The sequence below is a fragment of the Arvicola amphibius genome, chromosome 10 (assembly GCF_903992535.2).
Source record: "Arvicola amphibius chromosome 10, mArvAmp1.2, whole genome shotgun sequence".
Classification (NCBI taxonomy): Eukaryota; Metazoa; Chordata; class Mammalia; order Rodentia; family Cricetidae; genus Arvicola; species Arvicola amphibius.
The window spans coordinates 74897150-74921112 of record NC_052056.1 but is presented as its reverse complement, the minus strand read 5'-3'; the positions used below and the strand labels follow the sequence as shown (position 1 = coordinate 74921112).

The 23963-nt window shown below is 38.9% G+C and overlaps 1 protein-coding gene across 1 annotated transcript in view; it reads left to right on the top strand.

The window, feature by feature from the left end:
- Positions 1 to 3278: 3278 nt before the first annotated feature.
- Positions 3279 to 23963, top strand: part of LOC119824576 (immunoglobulin lambda-1 light chain-like) — a 432885-nt gene continuing 412200 nt past the window's right edge. The window contains exons 1-2 of the mRNA XM_038344783.1: positions 3279 to 3327; positions 3445 to 3741. Of these exons, the coding sequence (XP_038200711.1) occupies positions 3282 to 3327; positions 3445 to 3741 (343 nt within the window). The 5' untranslated portion in view covers positions 3279 to 3281. The remainder of the gene's footprint in view (positions 3328 to 3444; positions 3742 to 23963) is intronic.

Genomic DNA, 23963 nt, shown 5'->3' with positions numbered 1-23963 from the left:
TGGGAAGAAGGGAAGTTAGGCAATTGCCATGCCTCTCCTCTCTGAGACAGATGCCATGGAGCCAGCCAACCAAAGATTCAGGTCATACATGCTGAATCTTTCCTGGTAAGCCACCACGTTGTGGTGCTACACACATTACTAAATATGGGTTAAAGCAAGATGTGAGTATTAGCTAATAAGAGGCTGAAACTAATGGGCTAGACAGTGTTTAAATGAATACAATTTGTGTGTTGTTATTTCTGGGGCTAAGTTAGCTATGCACGAGCCAGGTGGGATGAAAAGCAGGCCTTCCCACAGCTCCATACTATAGGTAAGGACACAGTGTAGTGGAAACTGATTGTCTCATTTATAGACTACGGTCCTACTTGTAGACAAAAGAAGATACACTGGAACATCTCTAGATCTTTTTGTCTCCACTGTATTTTGCCAGAGCATCCTCTGGGCATTTTACCAAGACAAAATGAATGGCTATATCCTCTTTTCCATTAGAAAGGAGTGGGGGCATTCTTTTCTGATTATTTACCCTTTTGAGTGAGAGGTGACTTTATAATTCACCATGACATAACTGAATTCCTAATCTTAACATGTCTGTGTAAAATTCAATGTTCAAAAAATCTTGTTTCCCATGATGTATTAAAGTCAAAAACAAAAATACTTAGTGTTTAAAGAGGTTAAAAAAAGAGGCAAAAAGCAAAAAGGAGAAAAAAGTGAATTTCAGATTTAGAGATGATGGGTGGAAAGTGCATGTAGGAAGGGCTACCCAACATAACCCTCATCTCCAGGCTTTGACCCAAGCAAGCTGATCCATTTTTGCCTCTCTTAACAGAACCTGGAAAACTGTTATGCTGAATTGAAGGTTCTTTGTATTACCTCTACTACCTGACTGTGGCACTTTTAGGAATGGAATCCAGGTTCTAGTGTGCATTTTTTTTAATGCTGAGACCCACCCACAGCTCTGAAATCAGGATATTGCCATTTTCTTTCTTGCTCTCAGTTTAGTTTTTCACAGGTCAAGGATCCAAGAGCCTGTGTGGAGTGAGGAAGCTATCGGAGGAAGAGAAAACTTTACTATGGATGCCTCCCCAGTGTACTGAGTGGGAAATATTTCCTGTCCCACTTTCACCACAAGCTTATCAGTCCATGTGGGTCCTATTTACCATATCTATTGACTGAAGAGTGGCAGCACAAGCCTTTGCCCTGGTTCTCAAGGTTGAAATCACCTTCCAGCCTGCTCAATCAGAGCCCAAGCCCCTACTCTCCACATTTTCAGTAGAGGTGTGAGATGACTGAATTTCCCTCCATGCAGTTGTTGATAACTGTCCTTTAGTTTTGAAAAGACTTTTTGATCCCCATATGTCATGACTATTTACAAGTCCTTTTCTGAGATTTTCAGTCATGTAAAGGACCTTGAGAAGAAGTCATCAAATATCCTAGGTAAGAGACCCCAAGGCATGTAACTGGGGTGCTGGAAGTTGTTTAGGGAGTTTCCAAGGTCATCCTTTGGCATGGACAAAGAAGTGAATGATGAGGAAAAACAGACAAAATTGTGGAAAAGGGTACAGTGGCAACATTATGCAATTTGGGATTAGGAGAAGACTAAAAGTCTGTTAAACAGATTCCTATTTGGGTAATTTACATGGCCGCCTAGTGTCCCTTTTCCCAGACTGCTTTTGTGTTGATGACCAACCCTGTGAATTTTAGCTGTTTCCCCTTGAAGAGATTTTTTGAGGAAGAAGAAGGAGGAGGAGGAGGAGGAGGAGGAGGAGGAGGAGGAGGAGGAGGAGGAGACAGTCTAAGGAGCCCTGTCTTTGCTTTTCTTGCCTACTCATGTCTCTTTAATGTTATTTCAATTCCTTCCCCAGAAGATGTAGTTCCATCCCTTCATACCTCTTTTCTTTTTTTGTGTGTGTTTTTTTCGAGACAGGGTTTCCCTGTAGTTTCTAGAGCCTGTCCTGGAACTAGCTCTTGTAGACCAGGCTGGCCTCAAACTCAGAGATCCACCTGCCTCTGTCTCCGGAGTGCTGGGATTAAAGGTGTGCGCCACCACCGCCCGGCTCCTTCATACCTCTTATTGACACAAGTTTATCCCCATTAGAGGACAGTGATAAGCTGATCTTGAGAAGACAGTGCTTTTGTCAAGACCAAGTTAAGAGCTACCTACACTTTGATACCATTGGCTTCAGAAGTAGAGAACAGGTAACTCTATTTCATATCCCTTTTTTATCATGATGGTGTGATTATCCAGGATAAATATTTATACCAACAAAAGAATTCAATGATATCCTGAATAGTACCTACATAGTATAGAAACAAAAAGACTCAGAAAGTAAACATTTTCAAGTCTGACAATTCAGTCTCAGCATACACAATTAGATATGTTATTTTCTGATGATAGATTTTTTAAAACCTTGTAAAGTTTCAACTGTTGAACTCGGGATTCTCTTACCATTCATGTTGAAGGTATCAGCAGCTAAATTTTCACTGTTTCATTGGACCTAATATGTGCACAGCAGATGGTAGTCAATCTATATAGATTGACCATGTGTGCACTTGTGGTTGTGTGGTAACAAGTATATCTGGATACCCGAGGAGGCCAGAAGAGGGCATATGATCCCTGGGTGCTGGAATTACAGGAGGTCTTGATGTGTCTGACATGGTTGCTAGCAATGAAAATCACTTCCTCTACAGGAACAACAAGCACACAACAGCAGACATTGCTAAAATCCACTCTAAACAAAAATACACTAATAAATTCTTACATAGAAATGACCAACATTGCAATCACTAGTGTTCTAGAGTTTACTAAAAAAGTGTGCCTCTCAAACCATTGATTCTCTATGCAAAATAAAGTGGGTTATCCACTGTCTCAATTGACATATACAGAATTATATTAATTCATAATTTACTTTACAGTCATAGTCCAAATAGGAATATTTGACTTCTCAAATGGTCTCACTGTTGTCAGGGGGAAGGGACCTAGAATTTAAAGAATGTGGTTGCATTGGGGAGTGATGTTTATCTAGTTTCTGATTTTACTTCACTTTCAAGTTTTTCTATCCTGCCACTTGGTGTCGCTCACGTCCTCTGTCCTCTGCATGTGTAGTCTTTTCACTTCCCTATCACACTCAATCTGAAGTAAAAGGAGGGGTCTTTACATCCCAAGAAAGAGGGGTATTTGCATGGAGCCAACCTACACTTATAATCACATACCCAAATAAAAAGGGGTACCCAGCTTTAGTCAGTCCATTGAACTCAGGGAGCAGGATCTGGGTGTCTTCACCATGACTTGGACTCCACTACTCCTCATCTTCCTTCATCATTTAACAGGTCAGTGGACTAAAATAATTCTGGGAGAGAAACGGTTGCTTGGATTGTTTGGCTTAGATTCTTTTTGTAAATGAGATATGCTTGTCCTTACTGACTTTTATTATCTTCCTTTTACAGGGTCATGTGCCCAGTTTGTGCTAACTCAGCCAAACTCTGTGTCTGGACCTCTTGGGAGCACAGTCACCATCTCCTGCAAACACAGAAGTGGTAACATTGGAAGCACTTATGTGTACTGGTTCCGGCAGCTCTTTGGAAGTTCACCCACCAATGTGATCTATGACTACAATAAAAGACCATCTGGGATTCCTGATCGGTTCTCTGGTTCCACTGACAGCTCCTCCAACTCAGCCTCGCTGACCATCACTGCTCTGCAGATTGAGGATGAGGCTGACTACTACTGCCAGTCTTATGATAGTGATTATAAACACAGTGATGAGAATCATGGGGAAGTAAAACAAAAAACTCCCTAGAGCACGAGCTGTGAAATCACTTGTGAAAAAGACTATTGTTATTTCATGTCTCCTGCAAAAGTATTGCTATTGGGATTGCCTAATGATAATTCCCCCTTGGTTCAGTGTAAGATTCTACTTTCTCCTCTCTGATATAGATGTCTGAGCTCTTTACACATATAGTGTTGATCTATGGAGTAGGAATGGTTGAAAACAGGAATTTCGGAGGGCAATACTACTGACATTTGTTTCAAAGGCTTTCTTACATGTGTGCTGCGTTTAGCACCACCTGAGACCATGAGTCACTTGCATATTTTCATGGTTTTCCTCCATTATGACATCACTAACTCTGTAGTGCCAAATTCCACATGGGAAATGCAAGACTTGTGTGAAGGTATTGTTTCAGAAGTTGTTCTGTTAAGGAACTCCATTATTTCCCTCTTTCTTATTTCATTAAGGAATAAGAATGAGGTTTTATCTTCTAGAGTTTCTGTCCCTATTCTGACAAGAAATGACTGTTCTGATAATAATGTCATTTTCTAATGAGGACAATTCCTGGATTATACAACTCTATAGAAGACTTAGCCAAGATCTATAATGTATTGTTAAGGGAAGATCTAGTGTACATGTAAATGTTAAAACCTTCATTCAGTAGGCATGAAAGTGTAATAGAGTTCTTCCATTTCATGTTATCCATCTGTGAAGCTCTGAATGGCTTGTTATTGAAATAGTAAAAGGTGACAAATCAATCTTAGCAATGATACAAAAAACCAACAAATACTGTATTAATAATAGTTTTATCACTGCGTAGTATGGCTTAAGCCTTCAATCCCAGTGTTGGGGAGGCAGAGGGAGATGAATTTCTTTGAGTTTGAGGCTTGCCTGGTCTTCAGAGTAAGTTCCTATGCAGAGAAACCTTGTCTCAAAAAAACTGAATAGATATAGATTGTCTAAGTTCAGGTAAAAAGACTGAGTAGTGGTTAAATACAACGTGCATCACATTTGAGCATATATTAAATGGCAGTGAGAAGTGAAACAGATGTGTCAAATAATAGAGTAAACTTTTACTTATCTTCTGATTTATTTTACTAACAGAATGAAAACAATGACTACCTCAGAGAGATAGATTTTTCACCCAGTTTCTTTATCACATTTTTTCAGTTTCATAAAATTTTCTATTTTCTGAATTATAAAATATTATAGTATATATTTCCTCCTTTCTGGAATCTTTTCCATCTCTGTGATAAAGGTAATGAGTTCCTCTTGGGATGAGTGAGGAAAACACTAAGTGTAAACTGAGGTACTAATGTAAATGATGGAATTAGAAAGGTAAAGCATTAATAAATTATGTGCAAACATGCCTTCTGCTGAAACTATGACAATGAAGAAAAAGTAAACACATTAGTTGAGGATCAGCATGGAGGTGGACAACTTAGAGAAGAACTGTTTGTGTTAATAGAGAAAAGGACACAACAAAGATGGCTCCTGTTTCAGGGATTTCAACAAACTTTCACAGGGCATCATGCATTGTTGATGGGGTTTCTGTCCCACAAGGTCCCATGCCAAATAGTCCCAAATAAACACACAGAAGTCTTCATTAATCATAAACTGGTTGGCCTGGTAGCCAGCCTTCTTATTAATTAATTCTTACATATTAACCCATAATTCTTTTCTGTGTTAGCCATGTGGCTTGGTACATTTCAAGAGCAAGGCATTCTCATCTATTTCCTCTACATCTGGGTGATGACTGCAGACTGACTCTTTTCTCTTCCCAGAATTTTCCTATTCTCGTCATCCCACATCTACTTGCTTTTTGCCTGGCTACTTGCTAATCAGCATTTTATTAAAATAATACTAGTGACAGTATAAAAGACCATTGTCCCACAGCAATATATGTTTCATTCACAAATATAGGTGCCCTTTTATTTAGTGTATATGTGTTCAAAATTGAGATAGCATCTTTTGATGACTATGAAGTATATTTTCCATATGCTTTGAGTAATTTTGGTTTGAAGACTATTTGGTTTGGTATTTATGATAGCTTTACCAGCTTTCTTATTAGATCCATTTGATTGAAAAATCTTTATACAACCCTTTACTGTGATGTAATGTCTGTCTTTGAATTTGAGGTGTGTTTCTTGTGTACAGCAGAAGTATGGATCCTGTGTTCATATCCATTCTGTTAATCTGTATCTTTTTATTGACAAATTGAGTCTATTGATATTGAGAATTATGAACGAACAGTGATTTTTAATTTTGTTATTTTGTTGGTGGTAGTAGTAGTGGTAGCAATCTCTCTCTCTCTGTGTGTGTGTGTGTGTGTGTGTGTATGTGTGTGTGTGTGTATGTATGTGTTTGTCCCTTCTTTGAGTTTTGCTGGTATGAGATTATCTACTGTCTATGTGTTTTTTATGTTACCAATTTTCTTGGATTGAAGTCTCCCTTCTCACAACTTCTGTAGGGCTGTATTTGGGATTACATATTGTTTAAATTTGACATTGTCATGGAATATTTTGAGTTTTCCATCTGTTGTGATTGACACTTCTGTTAGGTACAGTAGTCTGGGCTAGCATCCATCATCTCTTAGAATATGCAAGAAATCAATCCAGGTCCTTCTGATTTGGGCCTATTCTAATAGATCTGACTTTATATGTTACTTAGCCTTGTTTTTTCCAGTGTAGTTTTTAATAGTTTTTTTTTTCTTTTCACCATGTGTTTAATTTAATTTTTATGTGAGATAGGCATTTTCTTTTCTTATCCAATCTATTTGGTATTCTGTAAACTCTTGTACCATATAGGCAGGGGTTTTTATAAGTTAGAATTTTTTTCATCAATGATTTTGTTAATATTCTATGAGTTTTTGACTTGAGATTCTTCTTCTTCCATTTCTATTATTCTTATGTTTGGTTGTTTTATAATCTCCCTGAATGTCAGGGTGTTCTGTATTAAGGATTTTTTGATTTTGCATTTTCTTTTACTAATCAATCTCTTTCTTTTCTTGCATCTTCAATGTCTGAGATTCTCTTTCCAACTCTTGAATTCTGTTGCTGGTGATTGTATCTGTAGTTCCTGTTTGTCCATTTCTAGAATTTCCTCACTTTGTGTTTTCTTCATTCCCTTTATTTCTATTTTCAGATCTTGAAGAGTTTCCTTAACCTCTTAGTTTTTCTCTTGTTATTTTTCGTCTTTATTTATCCCCATTTTTGCTATTGTTTCCTCAGTTTCTTTATGGAAGTTTTTCATTTCTTCTTTAAGGACCTCTATCATCTTAGTACAGTTGATTTGTTTCATTTTTTTGTGGTTCAGCTGTGATAAAAATATTCCAGTCTTTTTGTGTCATATGTTAGCTGGGGTCTGGTGGTACCTTTTTATCCTGGCTGTTGTTGATTGTATTCTGACACTGGCATTTAGGCATCTTGTTTTGGATAATTTCAGGTCTAAGTCCTGATTTCTGAGTTTGCCTTTGTAGTATGGGTGCTTTGTTCTTTGGTTTCTTGTTCCTTTTTTCTTATAGTCTTAGTAACCTAGACTTCTAGAAACTACTGTGGCCTCTGATCTAATAAGGAGTCTCTGTCCTAATTGGGTAATAACCTTCTGATGGTTAGCTTGGCCTGTGAAGCAGCACAGAGTCTGTGTTCTTTTGACAGTTCTGGCCCCTTTTGTATAACTGCAGTTGGTGTGGAGTGAGTCTATAAAGTCTGCTATTCAGATTGCACTGGACTGCACAACAGTGGAATTCTGTCTTAGTTGGTGGCTAAGTGCAGCAGTGGGGTTGGTGCTGATATTAGAGGTGGAGGATTGCATGCTGGGCATAAGCATCAGGGAATGAGAGAGGAAGGTTGGGAGGGAGGTTGCTTACCGGTTCTTTGCCCTGGTATGGGCAATTTCTGAGCCAATGAAGTCTTCTGAAATTGGGGTGAAATTTTGACCTTGGCAGGGATGATGAAGCTGTAGGACTTGGGTGCCAGAATGAGTCTTGGGAGAGCAGAATTGGGGACAGAGTACAGTTCAGCTGGCTGGTATGTCACTTACCCTATCATCCAACTAGTGTAAGCTGGAACCAAGCAGTAGAATTCCAATGGGGTTAGAGGCAGGACCTAGCAATGTGTTGATGTTAAATGTGTGGGGAGGACCATGGAATGTGTTCTGGATATCAGGATCTGGAGAGTGGGGAAGCTTTTTGTTATGCATTTATGTCTTTCTCTTGTCTCACTGCAGTAGATAAGACTTTGTGAACTGTATCAATTGTAGAGAAGAGAGTGGGCATCTTTGCCTCATTCCTCATTTTAGGGTCAATTCTCATTTTGTCTCCATTTAATACAATGCCAGCTATAAGTTTGTTGAATATAGCCTTTATTATTTTGAGGTGAGTCTTATAAATTTCTAAAGTCTTCAGAACTTTTATCATGAGGCATGTTGAACATTGTCAAATACCTTAGTATGTGCTGGATAGTTTTAAGGCAACTTGACACCAACTAAAGTCATCTGAGAGGAGGGAACCTCACATAGATAATGTCCCATAGGATCAGTCTGTAGGTAAAGTATAGGGCATTTTCTTAATTAGTGATCAATGGGAGTGGCCCAAGCCCCTTGTACATGTTGCCATCCCTGGACTGGTGGTCCTCAATTGTATAAGAAAGTAGGCTAAGAAAGTCAGGAAGAGCAAGCCAGTGGCCTCTGCATTAGTAGCTCCTCCAGGTTCCTGCCCTGTTTGAGCTCCTGTTCTGACTTCATTTGATGATAGGCTATAATGTGGAACCATAAGCTGAATATTCACTTTCCTCCCCAAATCGTTTTGGTCATGGTGTCTTAACACAGCAAAAGTAATGTTAGCCAGTACACAGTATCAGACTTAAATAATTATTTAGCTTCTGTTCTAGAGTTAACATACATGGTGTACTTCTTTTATTGATCTATGTTTGCTGTACCAACCTTGCCTCTATTAGATAAAGATCACTCTTTCATATGTTTAACGGATGTCAGAATTTGTTTTGTAAGTTTACATAATTGTAGATACTGTTCCTATGATGAAACACCATGGTCATAAGCACGTTAGAGAGGAAAAGTGTCGTTTGGCTTTTGCACTAAAATCATTCTTTACCAATGAAGTAAGTCAGCACAGGATATCCAAAAAGGCCAGGAACCTGGAACCAGGAGCTGATGCAAAAGATCATGAAGAATTACTGCTTCCTGATTTGCTCTTCATGTCTTGCTCAGTCTACTTTCTTTTTCTCCTCCTCCTCCTCCTCCTCCTCCTCCTCCTCCTTCTCCTCCTCCTCCTCCTCCTCCTCCTCCTCCTCCTCCTTCTCCTTCTTTTTCTCAAAGCAGGGTTTCTCTGTAGCTTTGCAACCTGTCCTGGAACTAGCTCTTGTAGACCAGGCTAGCCTTGAACTCACAGAGATCCACCTGCCTCTGCCTCCTGAGTGCTGGGATTAAAGGTGTGCAGCACCACCACAGTCTACTTTCTTATAGAACCCAGAAAAACTTGTCAAGAGGTAGCCCCATCTACAATGGGCTAGTCCAACACTCAATGGGCTGGCCCCTCCCAAAGTAATTACTAAATATAATATGCTCTATAAGTTTGCTTATAGGCAGTCTTATGGAAACATTTTCTTAATTAAGTGTTCACCATCTCAAGTGACTCTAGATTGTGTCAGATTGACATAAAACTAGCCAGTACCCACAGATTTTGTTAAAAGTATTTTCATTTATGTTCATTAAAGGTATTTGTTTATAGTTTTCTTTTTCTGTAGTATATTTACCTATATTTAATATAAAGATATTACTCATTTCATAGAATGTATTTAGTAATGTTCCTTTTCTACTTTATGGAAAATTTAAAAATTACTATGGAGTCTCCTTTTACTCTCTTTGGGGCATTTTTATTATTCTATTTTTTTAAAAAGTATTTGCTTTATTTTTTGAGATTTTAATCTATTCACACCATTTCTTATTCCATTTGCTCCCACAAAATCTGCCCTTATACCCTACTTGTGCTATTTTCAAATTCATAGCCTCTTATAAATGGTTTTAAAATACATATATGTATGTTTATATATACCTATATTCAGAAATACAGGGATACTACCTGATCAATCTGTATGGTGTTACTTGTATGTGTCAGGCCTGACTCTTGGTATTGAATAAGCAATTGATGTGCTCTTCCCTAGAGAAGAGTACTTTATCCACCCATAGTTCTTTGTGTAGGGTTGAGGCCCTATGCATGTTAATATATTTATTGGTGCTGTCCTTGGTCATGTCTTACTTAGGCAACTATGTTGGTTAGAATTTAGAGGTGTAGCTTCTGACATTCTTAGGAGACACATCATCCCAACAAACTCCCCATTTATATGACTCTTAAAATATTTCTACCCCATTTTCCACAATGATCTCTGACCCTTAGCTGCAAGAATGTTTTGTAGTTGTTCAGTTGGAACTGAGATTGACAACTCTATATTTTGATTGATTGTGGTATTCTCTAATGGTATCCATGTGTGTGGCAAAGTGGGGTTTCCATGATGAGAAGCAAGAATTACACTTATCTGTAGATATAAGAACCAATATTTATGAAAAGGATAGGGATAATGCTTGCTTAGTAGAGTATATTTCCAGTTTCTCCTCCAAGATCCATTATTTCTTTAGGCCTGGGGAGGTGGCTAAGTTTTCTGTATCAGGAATGATTTCCTTCTTGTTTAATGCATATCTCCGAAGTATATATGCCACTGCTTTACTCTAGAGTTATTGTGACATATTGGTCATTATTATCATTCACAGGTGTAATACTTGTATAGAACTATTGATTGTTTCCATCCTTTGGAAGTTTGTAAGGTACCTTCTAGCAGCAAATAGCTAATTTGCAAGGATGAGTCTTTCACATCAGTTCAATCTTAGGGACTTCTGAACCCTGCTTGAGTGCATGATTTCCTCAGCAATAAAGTCTTACTTCCACCTCTGCTGGGCAAGCAAGGGCAATGGCAATATCAAATAATGTTTTGTGAGTCTCTTGGATGACTGTCACCAATGATATAATGTAGAGCTTCTTTTGCTGGAATTGGAGATTTTATTAAATGGTTTTTGGATCTTTGTGGTAGCATTGCCAGGTCAGATAGGAAAAAGTCATGTAAACTACATATGTTTATTTATGCAATGATTTAATTTTACATGGGTATTTTTAATAGATTGTAAATAGTTTAGTTCATTAAGACAGAGGACTAATCTCCAAAAAAATATATGAACTCAAGAGGCTAGACATTAAAGAACCAAGTAATCCACTTAAAAGGTAGGATATAGAACTAAGAAGAGAATTCTCAACAAAAGAATCTCAAAATGCTGAAAGACACTTAAGAAATTGGTTAACATTCTTAGCCATCAGGGAAATTCAAATCAAAACAACTCTGCCATCTTACATCTTTCAGAATGACAAAGAATAAAAACATAGATGATATTTATGCTGGAGAGGATGTGGAGAAAGGAGAACACTTCTCCATCACTGGTGGGTGTGCAAACTTGTAAACTGTGAAAATCAGTATGTCAGTTTCTCAGAAAATTGGGAATTAATCTACCTCGAGGTCCAGTAGTACCACTCGTGGGCATATACCCAAAGAAAGCACACTCATAACACAAGAGCATTTGTTCATAGTGGCATTATTGGTAATAGCCAGAAACTGGAAACAACCTAGAAGTCCCTCAACCAAAGTATGGATTAAAAAATGTGGAACATTCACACAATGGAATATTAATTGGTGGTAAAAATCAATGACATTTTGAAATTTGCAGGCAAATGGATGGAACTAGAAAAAAAAAAACATCCCGAGTGAGGTAACTCAGACCTAGAAAGACAAACGTGGTATGTACTCACTCATAAATGTATATCAGAGGTAAAGCAAAAGACCAAGCTGCAATCCACAGCTCTAGAGAAGCTAGTTTAAAAAGGAGGACCCTAAGATGGAAACAAATAGAGGATCCAGGAAGGGGAAATAGTTAAGATCTTCTGGTAAACTAGGCTGGGGTCAAAGGCAGAAAATAGGGGATGGGAACATGAGAGAGCAAGATGATCAAGTTGTGGGAGTGATAGAGAGGGAGAGCAATGAAAGAGATGTCATGATCAAGGGAGCTGTGATACAGGGCAAGAGAGAAATCTGGTGCTAGAGAAACTCCTAAGGATCCACAAGGATGACTCCAGCTAAGGCTCCTAGCAATAGTGGGAAGGATGCCTGAAGAAACCTTTCCTTATAATTGGATTAGTGACCACTCTAACTCTCATCATAGAATCTATATTAACTAACTGATCCAAGAAGATGCAGGGTTCCACAACCAAGCACTGGGCTGAGCTCCTGGAGTTCAGTACACCCACAGAAACAGTTGATGGGTGTTAGTGGTAGGTCACGGACTCTGGACTGACTCCTGGGGAATCAAACTATGCCTTTTGAATGTGACACTGGTATTGTGGTTTAATCTGTTCTGGGGGCAGGGGTGTCCTGTCAGTGGTACCAGAACTTATCCCGGGTGCATGAACTGGCATTTTGGTGCCCATTTCCTATATTGGATTACATTGCCCAGCCTGATTCAGTGGGGGAGTAAGTTGATCCTGCCTCAACTTGGTATTCAGACTTTGGTAACTCCCAAAAGGAAACCTTATCCCCTTTTAGGAGTGGATGCAGGTGGCAAGGGGGAAAGTGGGGATTCAGAAGGTAAGGGAGGGGAACTTGGACTGAAATGTAAAATGGAAGAAAAATTAAATAAAAATCATTTTCCTGCCATCTTTATGGCTATTTTACCCTCATTTTCATACACACACACACACACACACACACACACAAACACAAACACACACACACACACACACACACACATCTCCCTTCCTTCATATTTTCCCATTTCCTCATTTCCAAAATTAGATCACTTATCACTTGCCATTCTTCCTGTATTGTTCCTCCACAACCCTGTCATGGCAATGGTCCCTTTTTGCTTTTTTTGTCTCTGAAGTGACTCCAGTTTATATACCTACATGTTCAGTTATTGGGTTAGGTGGTTTATTACATTTATTAAATTATTTATGTTGAATCATCTTTGTATTTAGGGATAAAGCCAACTTGATTATGTCTGTATTCTGTTTGCCAGCATTTTATTGAGCAGCATTGAATTGATGTTGATTAGTGGTATTGTCCCTAATTTTCATTTTTGTTGTTGGGTATTGATGTGATACTGGCTTCATAATAGGAGTTTGTGAATATTCCATCTCTTTCTGCTTTTGGTTCAAAATGAAAGAGTTGTAGTTATTTTTTGAAAGCTTGGTAGACTTTTGCTGACTTCATCTGGCCCTGATATTTTAATTTTTTATATTTATTTATATTTACTTATTTAAAGGCTAGAAGACATTTTATTACTGTTAACTTTTCTCAATTGTGATACTTCTGTTTAAGTTCTTGACTTCTTAGTTTAATTTTTGCTTGGATGAGAGACACACCTGGGTCTAACTTACATGGGAAGTAGAAAAAAGAAGATCCCCTGAATAAATTGGGAACATGGAGACCATGGATTGTTGGCTGAGGTTGCTGTTAAGCCCAGTGCCACAGCCATTCAGTCCTAAAGAAACACACAGAGGTCTACATTAATTATAAACTGGTTGACCTCGTCCCTTAGACTTTCTTATTAACTAACTCTTACATCTTACATTAATCAATAATTCTTGTCTGTGTTAGCCACGTGGTACCTTCATTAGTGAGGCCTTCTTATCTTGCTTCCTCTGCATCTGGGTGACAACTGCAGACTGAGTCTTTCCTCTTCCCAAAATTCTCCTATTCTGGTTGCCTTCCCTATACTTATTGCCTGGTTGCTGGCCAATCAGTGTTTTATTAACGTAATACAAGTGACAAATTTTTAAAGGGTACAAGACAATTGTCCCAAAACATTTCAAAACAAGAACTCTAAATATCATCCCTTTGTATAGTTTTTCTTACTACCCATTAGTCATAACAATTTACAACAAACACTCTAAAAAGGACAAGCCATCCATAATCCAATTTTAGGGATTATGTGCAGAGTTTTCTAGGCTACTTCCTGTTGATTGGGGTCTCTGATAATCTGATGAGGACCCAAAGAAAATTTATGAATATCATCAAATCCTGACAGGAATATTCTGTGAAGCTTGATAATCTCAGCCAGCAGAAACAGTTCTGGATGTAGAACTCAGAGGAAACTACAACAGAGGTCCTCTGAAATGTTGGATCATCTAGGCCATCCACTCTTATTGGAGATTTTTCTGGGGGTCTTCCTTGATAAAACTTGGTTTTTCTTAACCCAGAATGAACCCATACCCTCTCATTTCTCATGTAAACAAAATCAAAACTTGTTCTCCAAAATAACATATTTTTACTTAAATTTTGAAGTCATTTTAAAATATACACACATATATTGTATTAATCCAGCAGAATTTATAATCAAAGGTCTTTTAGAAGCTGTTGGTCCTTCCTTAGCCATCAAACAGTTCAATAATAACACAATAACTTATAGTATCCATATTCTCTGTGTATTTTCCATCATTATTTTGCTTTATTTTAACTCTATTTCTTTTTTTTAAAAAAAATTGTTTTTATTAAGACAGGATTTCTCTGCATATCTTTGGCTGTTCTGAAACTCACTCTGTAGACCAGACTGTCCAAGAACTCACAGAAATCTGCCTGCCTTTGCCTCCCAAGTACTTAAATTAAAGGTGTGTGCTACCACACCCAACTTTCTTTTATGTTCTTAATAACTTTGTCCTTTTTCTTTTCTCTTCCAAGCCTACATATATTTTTAAACACACTGTAAACCATTTAGAGATTTTTTTGACCAACCCTAAATAGATAAAGCCATCTTTATTTATACTTCAAAACTAGGATGTTTCTTTCTCACCAGGATTAACATACAGAAGAAATAAAATGTCAATTTTCCCCCAACTTTTAATCAAAACAACTTCTAAACCAAAATCAACACCCAATGTTTTGTTAGGTTGGCTAAATTTAAAGCTAGATAGATCATATCCTTTCAAAGTGAACAGTTGATAACTTTAGGCCCACATTTACAAGAAAACCAATATTGCTCAAAACTTAACAAAGCATATTTGCAGAAATGGAATTGATTTGTCATTAAACTGCATACATGTATTTAGTTTGTACTTTTGTAACTGTTTTCTTGTCCCACAACTGGGTTTTGGACACTTATGCCTATCTTTAAATTGTGAATTTTGATAAGGCAGCCCTTTTCATCTTAATTTTTCCCCCTAGATTTAGGAGAGGTTATTACTGCCTCATGTTGTTACCTTAATGTACCCAATAATTTTTCTTGCCTCTGATCCTTTCAGCACTGAATCAGACAAGTTTTTCAGGGTCCAGAATAACAGCTGATATTTCCAGATAAGAAACCTGAGAAGCATTGGTTCCCAAATAATTTTAGAGAAAAATATTTGAGAAAAATGGGGTTTTCAGGAATGATCAAACCTGTCCCTTTCATGACTGACAAGGTAAAATTAAAAACTGCCAAGATAACTGTCAACAAATGAGAGAGAAAAAAGCTTGCAGTTCCCATTGTCCCAGCAGTATTCTGTGTTGTTTTGTGGTCCACTGGTTATTGCCAGGTGAGAGACTGTCTCCACAAACTTTGCCTCAGAGAGACTCAAAGAACCAGCATTCATATGCATATCTGAAATGAGGCCAGAAGGCTCCCAATGCCAAGCCATGTTTATTCCAGTACCTGTGGAATGAAGATATGATGAAGAGGTGGGAAGGAGTCAGAAAGGCCTTACCCTGCTTGGGTCACTGCTTGATACAGCACTACAATTCCAAAGGTGGAGCATACTAAGATCCATTGCCATTGAATTAGTCTGCAGAACCTGGGAGGAGGCTCACAGATATGATTATTCTTTCTGAACCATGCCAGCCTGTGCTTCTCTGCTTTTCCCCATTCCCTGTGACCCAGAATGGCCAGCACATACAAGAAATATTGTGAGGAGATTCACTTTCAGATTGAACAATTCTACAGGAATCCTGGGGAAACAAATGTGGGGATCAGTAAACACTGTAAGCACCAGGAAGCACCTGCTCCAGGGACAGTTGGGCCACTATGGAGACCCAAAAATGCGAACCTATTTTCACTTTGTCTGACTGTCGGAGGATACTCAAAGTGACTGACAATCACAGCTGCACATTCCAACTCAAGATGTAATCCCTTGGTTCTTTGGCATTAAGATAGCTCATACAAGAAGGTCCATTCAATCAGGACAGTCTGCCAGGGTATGCAAATGCACTTCTCCTGGGGAGTAGCTGCTTTCAGGATACTTTGTCTAGGACACTTTCACTGCCTAAACATCAAAATGCTAATGACTTGATGTCTCAAAGTGTTAAAGAGATTAACTGTTTGAGTTATCCTTCATATCATACTAATAAAGTCTTGTGTTACATTCTCTCCACACGACACTGTATTTGGGTATAAAAATGTAGGGAAAAGCTTTCTGTCTCTTCCCAGCTTGCACCCAGAACCCCCCCACCCAGCTTCATCCTCCCTTCTTCCGGGCCACAAAATCCCACAGCGCAGCCTGTTTGGGCACCAGGACCGGGAATTGAGTGCACCCAGGCTGGTGGGAGGTCCCCTGTTTCAATAGTCTGCCTGCAGCAAGGTAGGCCCTTTGTCAGCGAGCTTCTTGGAAAGCAAGGAGACCTGACTGTCTACCAGAGATCCATCATTCATTGGGGTGAGTGAATTGAATTCATTGGGGTGAATTGAACTTCTTAAAGAAGACCTATAGGGGATTTTTCAGAGGAATAAATGGGCAGGAGGAATGCAAGAATTCCTCCAACAATTTGAAAAACAACATGAAAGCACCAGAACCTTGCGAACTTACAACAGGAGGACTTGAACACACTAATTAAGAAGAAGCAGAAAAAATTGACTTTATGAAAGTAATAGAGTCCCTTAAACAGGAAGTAAAAAACTCCCTTAAGGAAATGGACGAGAAGAATAACAAAAAGTTTGAAGAATTGAGTAAATCCATAAATGATATCCTAGGAAACCAAGAAAAACAATCAAACAGATAATGGAAACAGTGCAAGAATTGAAAACTGAAATGGAGGTAAGGAAGAAAACACAAACCGAGGGCCAGCTGGATATGGAAAATCTATGTAAATGATCAGAGACTACAGAAACAAAGCATAACCAACAGAATACAAGAGATAGAAGAAAGAATCTCAGATTCTGAAGATACCATAGAGAAAATAAACGCAATGATCAAAGAAAACAGCAAATCCAACAAATTCTCATCACAAAACATTCAGGAAATCTGGGACACAATAAAAAGACCAAACCTAAGAATAATAGGCATAGAAGAAGAAGAAGAATTACAGCTCATTGGTGCAGAAAATATATTTAATAAAATTATAGAAGAAAACTTCCCAAACTTAAAGAAAGATATTCCTATTAAGGTTCAAGAAGCTAACAGAACACCAAATAGACTGGATCAAAAAAAAAATCATCCCCTCGCCATATTATAATCAAAACAAAAAACATACAGAATAAAGAAAGAATATTAAGAGCTGCAAAGGAAAAAGGTCAAGTAACTTATAAAGGTAAACCTATCAGACTTACACCTGACTTCTCTATGGAAACCATGAAAGCCAGACGGTCCTGGATAGATGTTTTGCAGAAACTAAGAGACCATGGATGCAAGCCCAGATTACTATACCCAGCCAAGCTTTCGTTCACTATAAATGGAGAAAACAAAATATTCCAAGATAAAAACAAATTAAACAATACATAGCTCACATCCAGCCTTACAGAAAGTAATAGAAGGAAAATCACAAACCAGGAGTCCAGCATTGCCCAAAATAACTCAGACATCTAGCAACCCTTCACCAGCACATCTCAAATAAAGGAAACACACAATCTCTACTACCAAATAAAAAATGACAACCAGAGTTAACAACCACTGGTCATTAATATCACTTAATATCAATGGACTCAATTCACCTATAAAAAGACACAGGCTAAGAGACTGGATAGGAAAACAGGATTCAACATTTTGCTGTTTACAAGAAACACACCTCAACTACAAAGACAGACATCTACTCAGAGTAAAGGGTTGGGAAAAGGTTTATCAAGCAAATGGACCTAAGAAAAAAGCTGGTGTGGCCATACTAATTTCTAACAAAGTTGACTTCAAACTAAAATCAATCAGAAGAGATGAAAAGGGATACTTTATACTCATTATACAAAAAATCCATCAGAATGAAGTCTCAGTCCTAAATATCTATGCCCCTAATATAAAAGCACCCACTTATGCCAGGCGGGGGTGGCACACACCTTTAATCCCAGCACTCGGGAGGCAGAAGCAGGCAGATCTCTGTGAGTTCGAGACCAGCCTGGTCTACAAGAGCTAGCTCCAGGACAGGCTATAATGCTGCAGAGAAACCTTGTCTCAAAAAAGAAAAAAAATGTTAAAAAAAGCACCAACTTATGTAAAAGAAACACTACTAGAACTCAAGGCAGCAATCAAACCACACACAATGATAGTGGGAGACTTCAACACTCCTCTCTCACCAATGGACAGGTCAATCCGACAGAAACCTAACAGAGAATTAAGAGACTTAATGGAGGTAATGAACCAAATGGACTTAACAGACATCTATAGAACATTCCACCCAAATAGGAAAGAATATACCTTCTTCTCTGGTGCTCATGGAACCTTTTCGAAAACTGACCACATACTCGGTAACAACGCAAACTTCAACAGTTACAGAAAGATATTAGTAACCAACTGCATCTTATCGGATCACCATGGATTAAAATTAGAAATCAACAACAATGCTACCCCCAGAAAGCCCACAAACTCATGGAAACTGAAGAGTCAACTACTGAACCACACCTGGGTCAAGGAAGAAATAAAGAAAGAAATTAAAGTCTTCCTTGAATTTAATGAAAACAATGACAGAACATACTCAAACCTATGAGACACTATAAAAGCAGTACTAAGAGGAAAATTCATAGCATTAAGTGCCCACTTAAAAAAATGGAGAGAGCACACATTGGAGACTTAACAGCACACCTGAAAGCTCTAGAAAAGAAAGAAGCAGACTCACCTAGGAGAAGTAGAAGACTGGAAATTATCAAATTGAGGGCAGAAATCAACAAAATAGAAACACAGAAAACAATCCAAAGAATCAATGAAACAAAAAGCTGGTTCTTGGAGAAAATCAACAAGATTGACAAACCCCTAGCCAAACTAATCAAACAGCAGAGAGAGAACAAACAAATCAGTAAGATTAGAAATGAAAAGGAGGACATAACCACAGACACAGAGGAAATTCAGAGAATCATTAGATCTTACTATAAAAGCCTGTATGCTACAAAATTGGAAAATGTAAAAGAAATGGACACTTTTTTAGATAAGTACCATATACCAAATTTAAACCAGGACCAGGTGAACAATCTAAATAGTCCTGTTAGTCGCGAAGAATTAGAAACTGTTATCAGAAACCTCCCTATCAAAAAAAGCTCAGGACCAGATGGTTTCTGTGCAGAATTCTACCAGAACTTCCAAGAAGACCTAATACCTCTACTCCTTAAGGTATTTCATAATATAGAAAAAGAACAGTCATTGCCAAATTCCTTTTATGAAGCTACAATTACCCTGATACCTAAACCACACAAAGACTCAACCAAGAAAGAGAATTACAGGCCAATCTCACTCATGAACATTGATGCAAATATTCTCAATAAAATACTGGCAAACAGAATCTAAGAACACATTAGAAAAATTATCCACTACGATCAAGTAGGCTTCATGCAAGAGATGCAAGGCTGTTTTTAACATACGAAAATCTATCAATGTAATCCATCATATAAATAAACTGAAGGATAAAAACCATATGATCATCTCATTAGATGCTGAAAAAACATTTGACAAAATTCAGCACCCTTTTATGATAAAGGTCTTGGAAAGATTACGGATACAGGAGTCATTCCTAAATATAATAAAGGCTATTTATAGCAAGCCAACAGCTAACATCAAATTAAAAGGAGAGAAACTCAAGGCCATCCCACTAAATTCAGGAACACGACAAGGCTGTCAACTCTCTCCTTATCTCTTCAATATAGTGCTTGAAGTTCTAGCAATAGCAATAAGACAGCATAAGGGAATCAAAGGGATTCGATTTGGAAAGGAAGAAGTTAAACTTTCGTTATTTGCAGATGATATGATAGTGTACATAAGCGACCTGAAAAACTCCAACAAAGAACTCTTACAGCTGATAAACTCCGTTAGTAACATGGCCGGATAGATGATCAACTCCAAAAAATCAGTTGCCCTCCTATATACAAAGGATAAGGAAGCAGAGAAAGAAATCAGAGAAGCGTCACCTTTCACGATAGCCACAAGTAGCATAAAATATCTTGGGGTAACTCTAACCAAGGAAGTGAAAGATCTATTTGACAAGAACTTTAAGTCTTTGAAGAAAGAAATTGAAGAGGATACCAGGAAATGGAAAGATCGCGCTTGCTCTTGGATTGGGAGGACTAACATAGTAAAAATGGCAATTCTTCCAAAGGCAATCTATAGATTTAATGCAATCCCCTTAAAGATAACATCAAAATTCTTCACAGATATTGAGAGGACAATAATCAACTTTATATGGAAAAACAAGAAACCCAGGATAGCCAAAAAAAGTCTTATACAATAAAAGTACTTCTGGAGGCATTACCATCCCTGACTTCAAGCTCTATTACAGAGCTACAGTATTGAAAACAGCTTGGTACTGGCATAAAAACAGAGAAGTCGAACAATGGAATAGTATAGAAGACCCGGATCTTAACCCACAAACCTATGAACACCTGATTTTCGATAAAGCTGCTAAAAGTACACAATGGAAGAAAAAAGCATCTTCAACAAATGGTGCTAGCATAACTGGATGTCAACCTGTGGAAGAATGAAAGTAGATCCATATCTATCACCATGCACAAAACTCAAGTCCATATGGATTAAAGACCTCAATATCAATCTGAACAAACTGAACCTGTTAGAGGAGAAAGTTGGAAGTACTCTACAACATTTGGGCACAGGAGACTGCTTCCTATGTATAGCCCCAGCAGCACAGACATTAAGGGCAACATTGAATAAATGGGACCTCCTGAAGCTGAGCTGCTTCTGTAAAGCAAAGGACACTGTCACTAAGACAAATAGGCAGCTTACTGACTGGGAAAAGATCTTCACCAACCCAGAAACAGACAAAGGTCTGATCTCCAAATTATATAAGGAACTCAAGAGACTAGAATTTAAAATGCTAATTAACCCAATTAAAAAATAGGGCACTGAACTGAACAGAGAATTCTCAACAGAAGAATTTTGAATGGCCAAAAGACACTTAAAAGCATGCTCAACCTCCTTAGCAATCAGGGAAATGCAAATCAAAACAACTTTGAGATACCATCTTACACCTGTCAGATTGGCTAAAATCAAAAACACCAAAGATAGCCTTTGCTGGAGAGGTTGTGGAGTAAGGGGTACACTCATCCATTGCTGGTGGGAATGCAAACTTGTTCAACCACTTTGGAAAGCAGTGTGGAGGTTTATCAGGAAATTCGGGGTCAACCTACCCCAGTACCGAGCAATCCCACTCTTGGAAATATACCCAAGAGATGCCCTATCAATATTACAAAAGCATTTGCTCAACTATGTTCTTAGCAGCATTATTTGTAATAGCCAGAACCTGGAAACAACCTAGATGCCCTTCAATGGAAGAGTGGATGAAGAACGTGTGAAATATATACATATTAGAGGACTACTCAGCAGTAAAAAACAATGACATATTGAATTTTGCATGCAAATGGATGGAAATAGAAAACACCATCCTGAGTGAGGTAACCCAGGCCCAAAAAGATGAACATGGGATGTACTCACTCATAATTGGTTTCTAGCCATAAATAAAGGACATTGAGCCTATAATTCGTGATCCTAGAGAAGCTAAATAAGAAGGTGAATCCAAAGAAAAACATATAGTTATCCTCCTTATTATTGGAAGTAGACAAGATTGCCAGGCAAAAAATGCGAACTTGGGGGTGGGATAGGGTGGGGGGATGGGAGGATGGGGAGAGAAAAGTGTGAAGTGGAGGATGGGGAGAGCTTGGGGCAATGGGATGGTTGGGATATTGGAAGGTTGGATGTGGGAACAGGGAATTATATATCTTAATTAAGGGAGCCATTCTAGGTTTGGCAGATACTTGACTCTAGAGGGGTTCCCATGTGTCCAGGAAGATGCCCCCATCTGAGGAGAGGGAGCCAGAAATATCCAGATTCTATTGCCATACTCATGACTATCTTGTATATCACCATTGAACCTTCACTTGGCGATGGATGGAGAAAATGACAGAGCCCCACATTGGAGCACCGGACTGAGCTCCCAAGGTCCTGATGAGGAGCAAAAGGAGGGAGATCATGAGCAAGAAAGTCAGGACCATGAGGGGTGTGTTCACCCATTGAGACGGTGGGACAAAACTAACGGGAGATCACCAAGTCTAGTTGGAATGGGACTGATGGAACAGGCGACCAAACTGGACTCTCTAAATGTGGCTGATGGTGGAGAAGGACTGAGAAACCAAGGACAATCGTGATAGGCTTGGACTCTACAGCATGGACGGGGTCACTGTGAGCCTTGTCAGTTTGGATGCTCACCTTCCTGGACTTAGTGGGAGTGTGGCAGATTTTGGACTTAACATAGTTAAGGGAACCCTAATGTCTCTTTGGCCTGGCGAGGGATGGAGTGGGGGATATGGGTGGAAGGGAGGGGAGGGAAGAGGGAGTAGGAGGGGAGGAGATGGAAATTTTTAATAAAAAATTGTATGGAAGTGTTCTCAGGTGTCCTGCTCCTGTTCTAAGGCCATCCACCCAGAGGAGTCAGACTCTGGCCTCCAGGCAGGTCTGAGGATTCCTGCAAGGGAGTACAGGCTTCTTCAGATTGTGCTGCCAGGTTCGCTGTGTGGTATTCCATCCCGCCCTGCCCCCACCTTGGCCCTTTTGTCTGGGCTGCGACCCTGGGCTGCCTGGAATCCCTGATCCTGTGCCCTGACATTCCATCTGAACTGGTGAGTGAATGCGGACCCTGGGGCAACCTGCCCTGGAAGAGAGCACAGACCCCCTACCCCCACTTCCCTCTGCAGGCTTGTGTCAGTTTCTCGGCATCACTGTGTCTCCCAAGCTTTCCCTAGTGTTCTCAGGTGTCCTGCTCCTGTTCTAAGGCCATCCACCCAGAGGTGTCAGACTCTGGCCTCCAGGCAGGTCTGAGGATTCCTGCAAGGGAGTACGGGCTTCTTCAGATTGTGATGCAAGGAATAGGTCCTCCTCTGGCACTGGGGAGATCCAACCAGTTTCAGTCACAGCAAAGATTGGTCTAGGACACCAAACGCCTCCGGGCTCCTTTTGAAGGAAGAGATGGGCAGGCGCCAATGCATGAGCTCCTCCAACAATATGAAAGGCAACATGACATCACCACAAGCCAGACATCCCGAAACAACAAGAATTGAACACCCTACCCCAGAAGATATAGAAGGAACCGACCTTAAACAGTACTTTATGAAAATAATAGAGGACCTTAAACAGGAGGTAAAAAAGTGCCATAAAGAAATGGAGATGACAAACAAAAAGGTAGACGAAATAAATAAATCTCTCAAAGATACCCAAGAAAAACAAGAAAAACAAGAAAAAGCAATCAAACAGGTAAGGGAAACAGTACAAGACCTGATAAATGAAATGGAGGTATTGAAGAAAACACAATCTGAGGGACGACTGGAAATGGAAACTCTGAGTAAACGAACAGAAACTTCAGAGACAAGTATTTCCAACCGAATACAAGAAATGGAAGAAAGAATCTCGGACTCTGAAGATACTATAGAGGAAATAAACTCACAGATTAAAGAACTAAACAAATCTAACAAATTCTTAACACAAAACATTCAGGAAATCTGGGACACCATGAAAAGACCAAACCTAAGAATAATTGGGGTAGAAGAAGGAGAAGAATTACAACTCAAAGGCCCAGAAAACATATTCAACAAAATTATAGAAGAAAACTTCCCCAACCTAAAGAAGGATGTTCCTATGAAGGTACAAGAAGCCTACAGAATACCAAATAGACTGGATCAAAAGAAAGCATCCCCACGCCATATAAT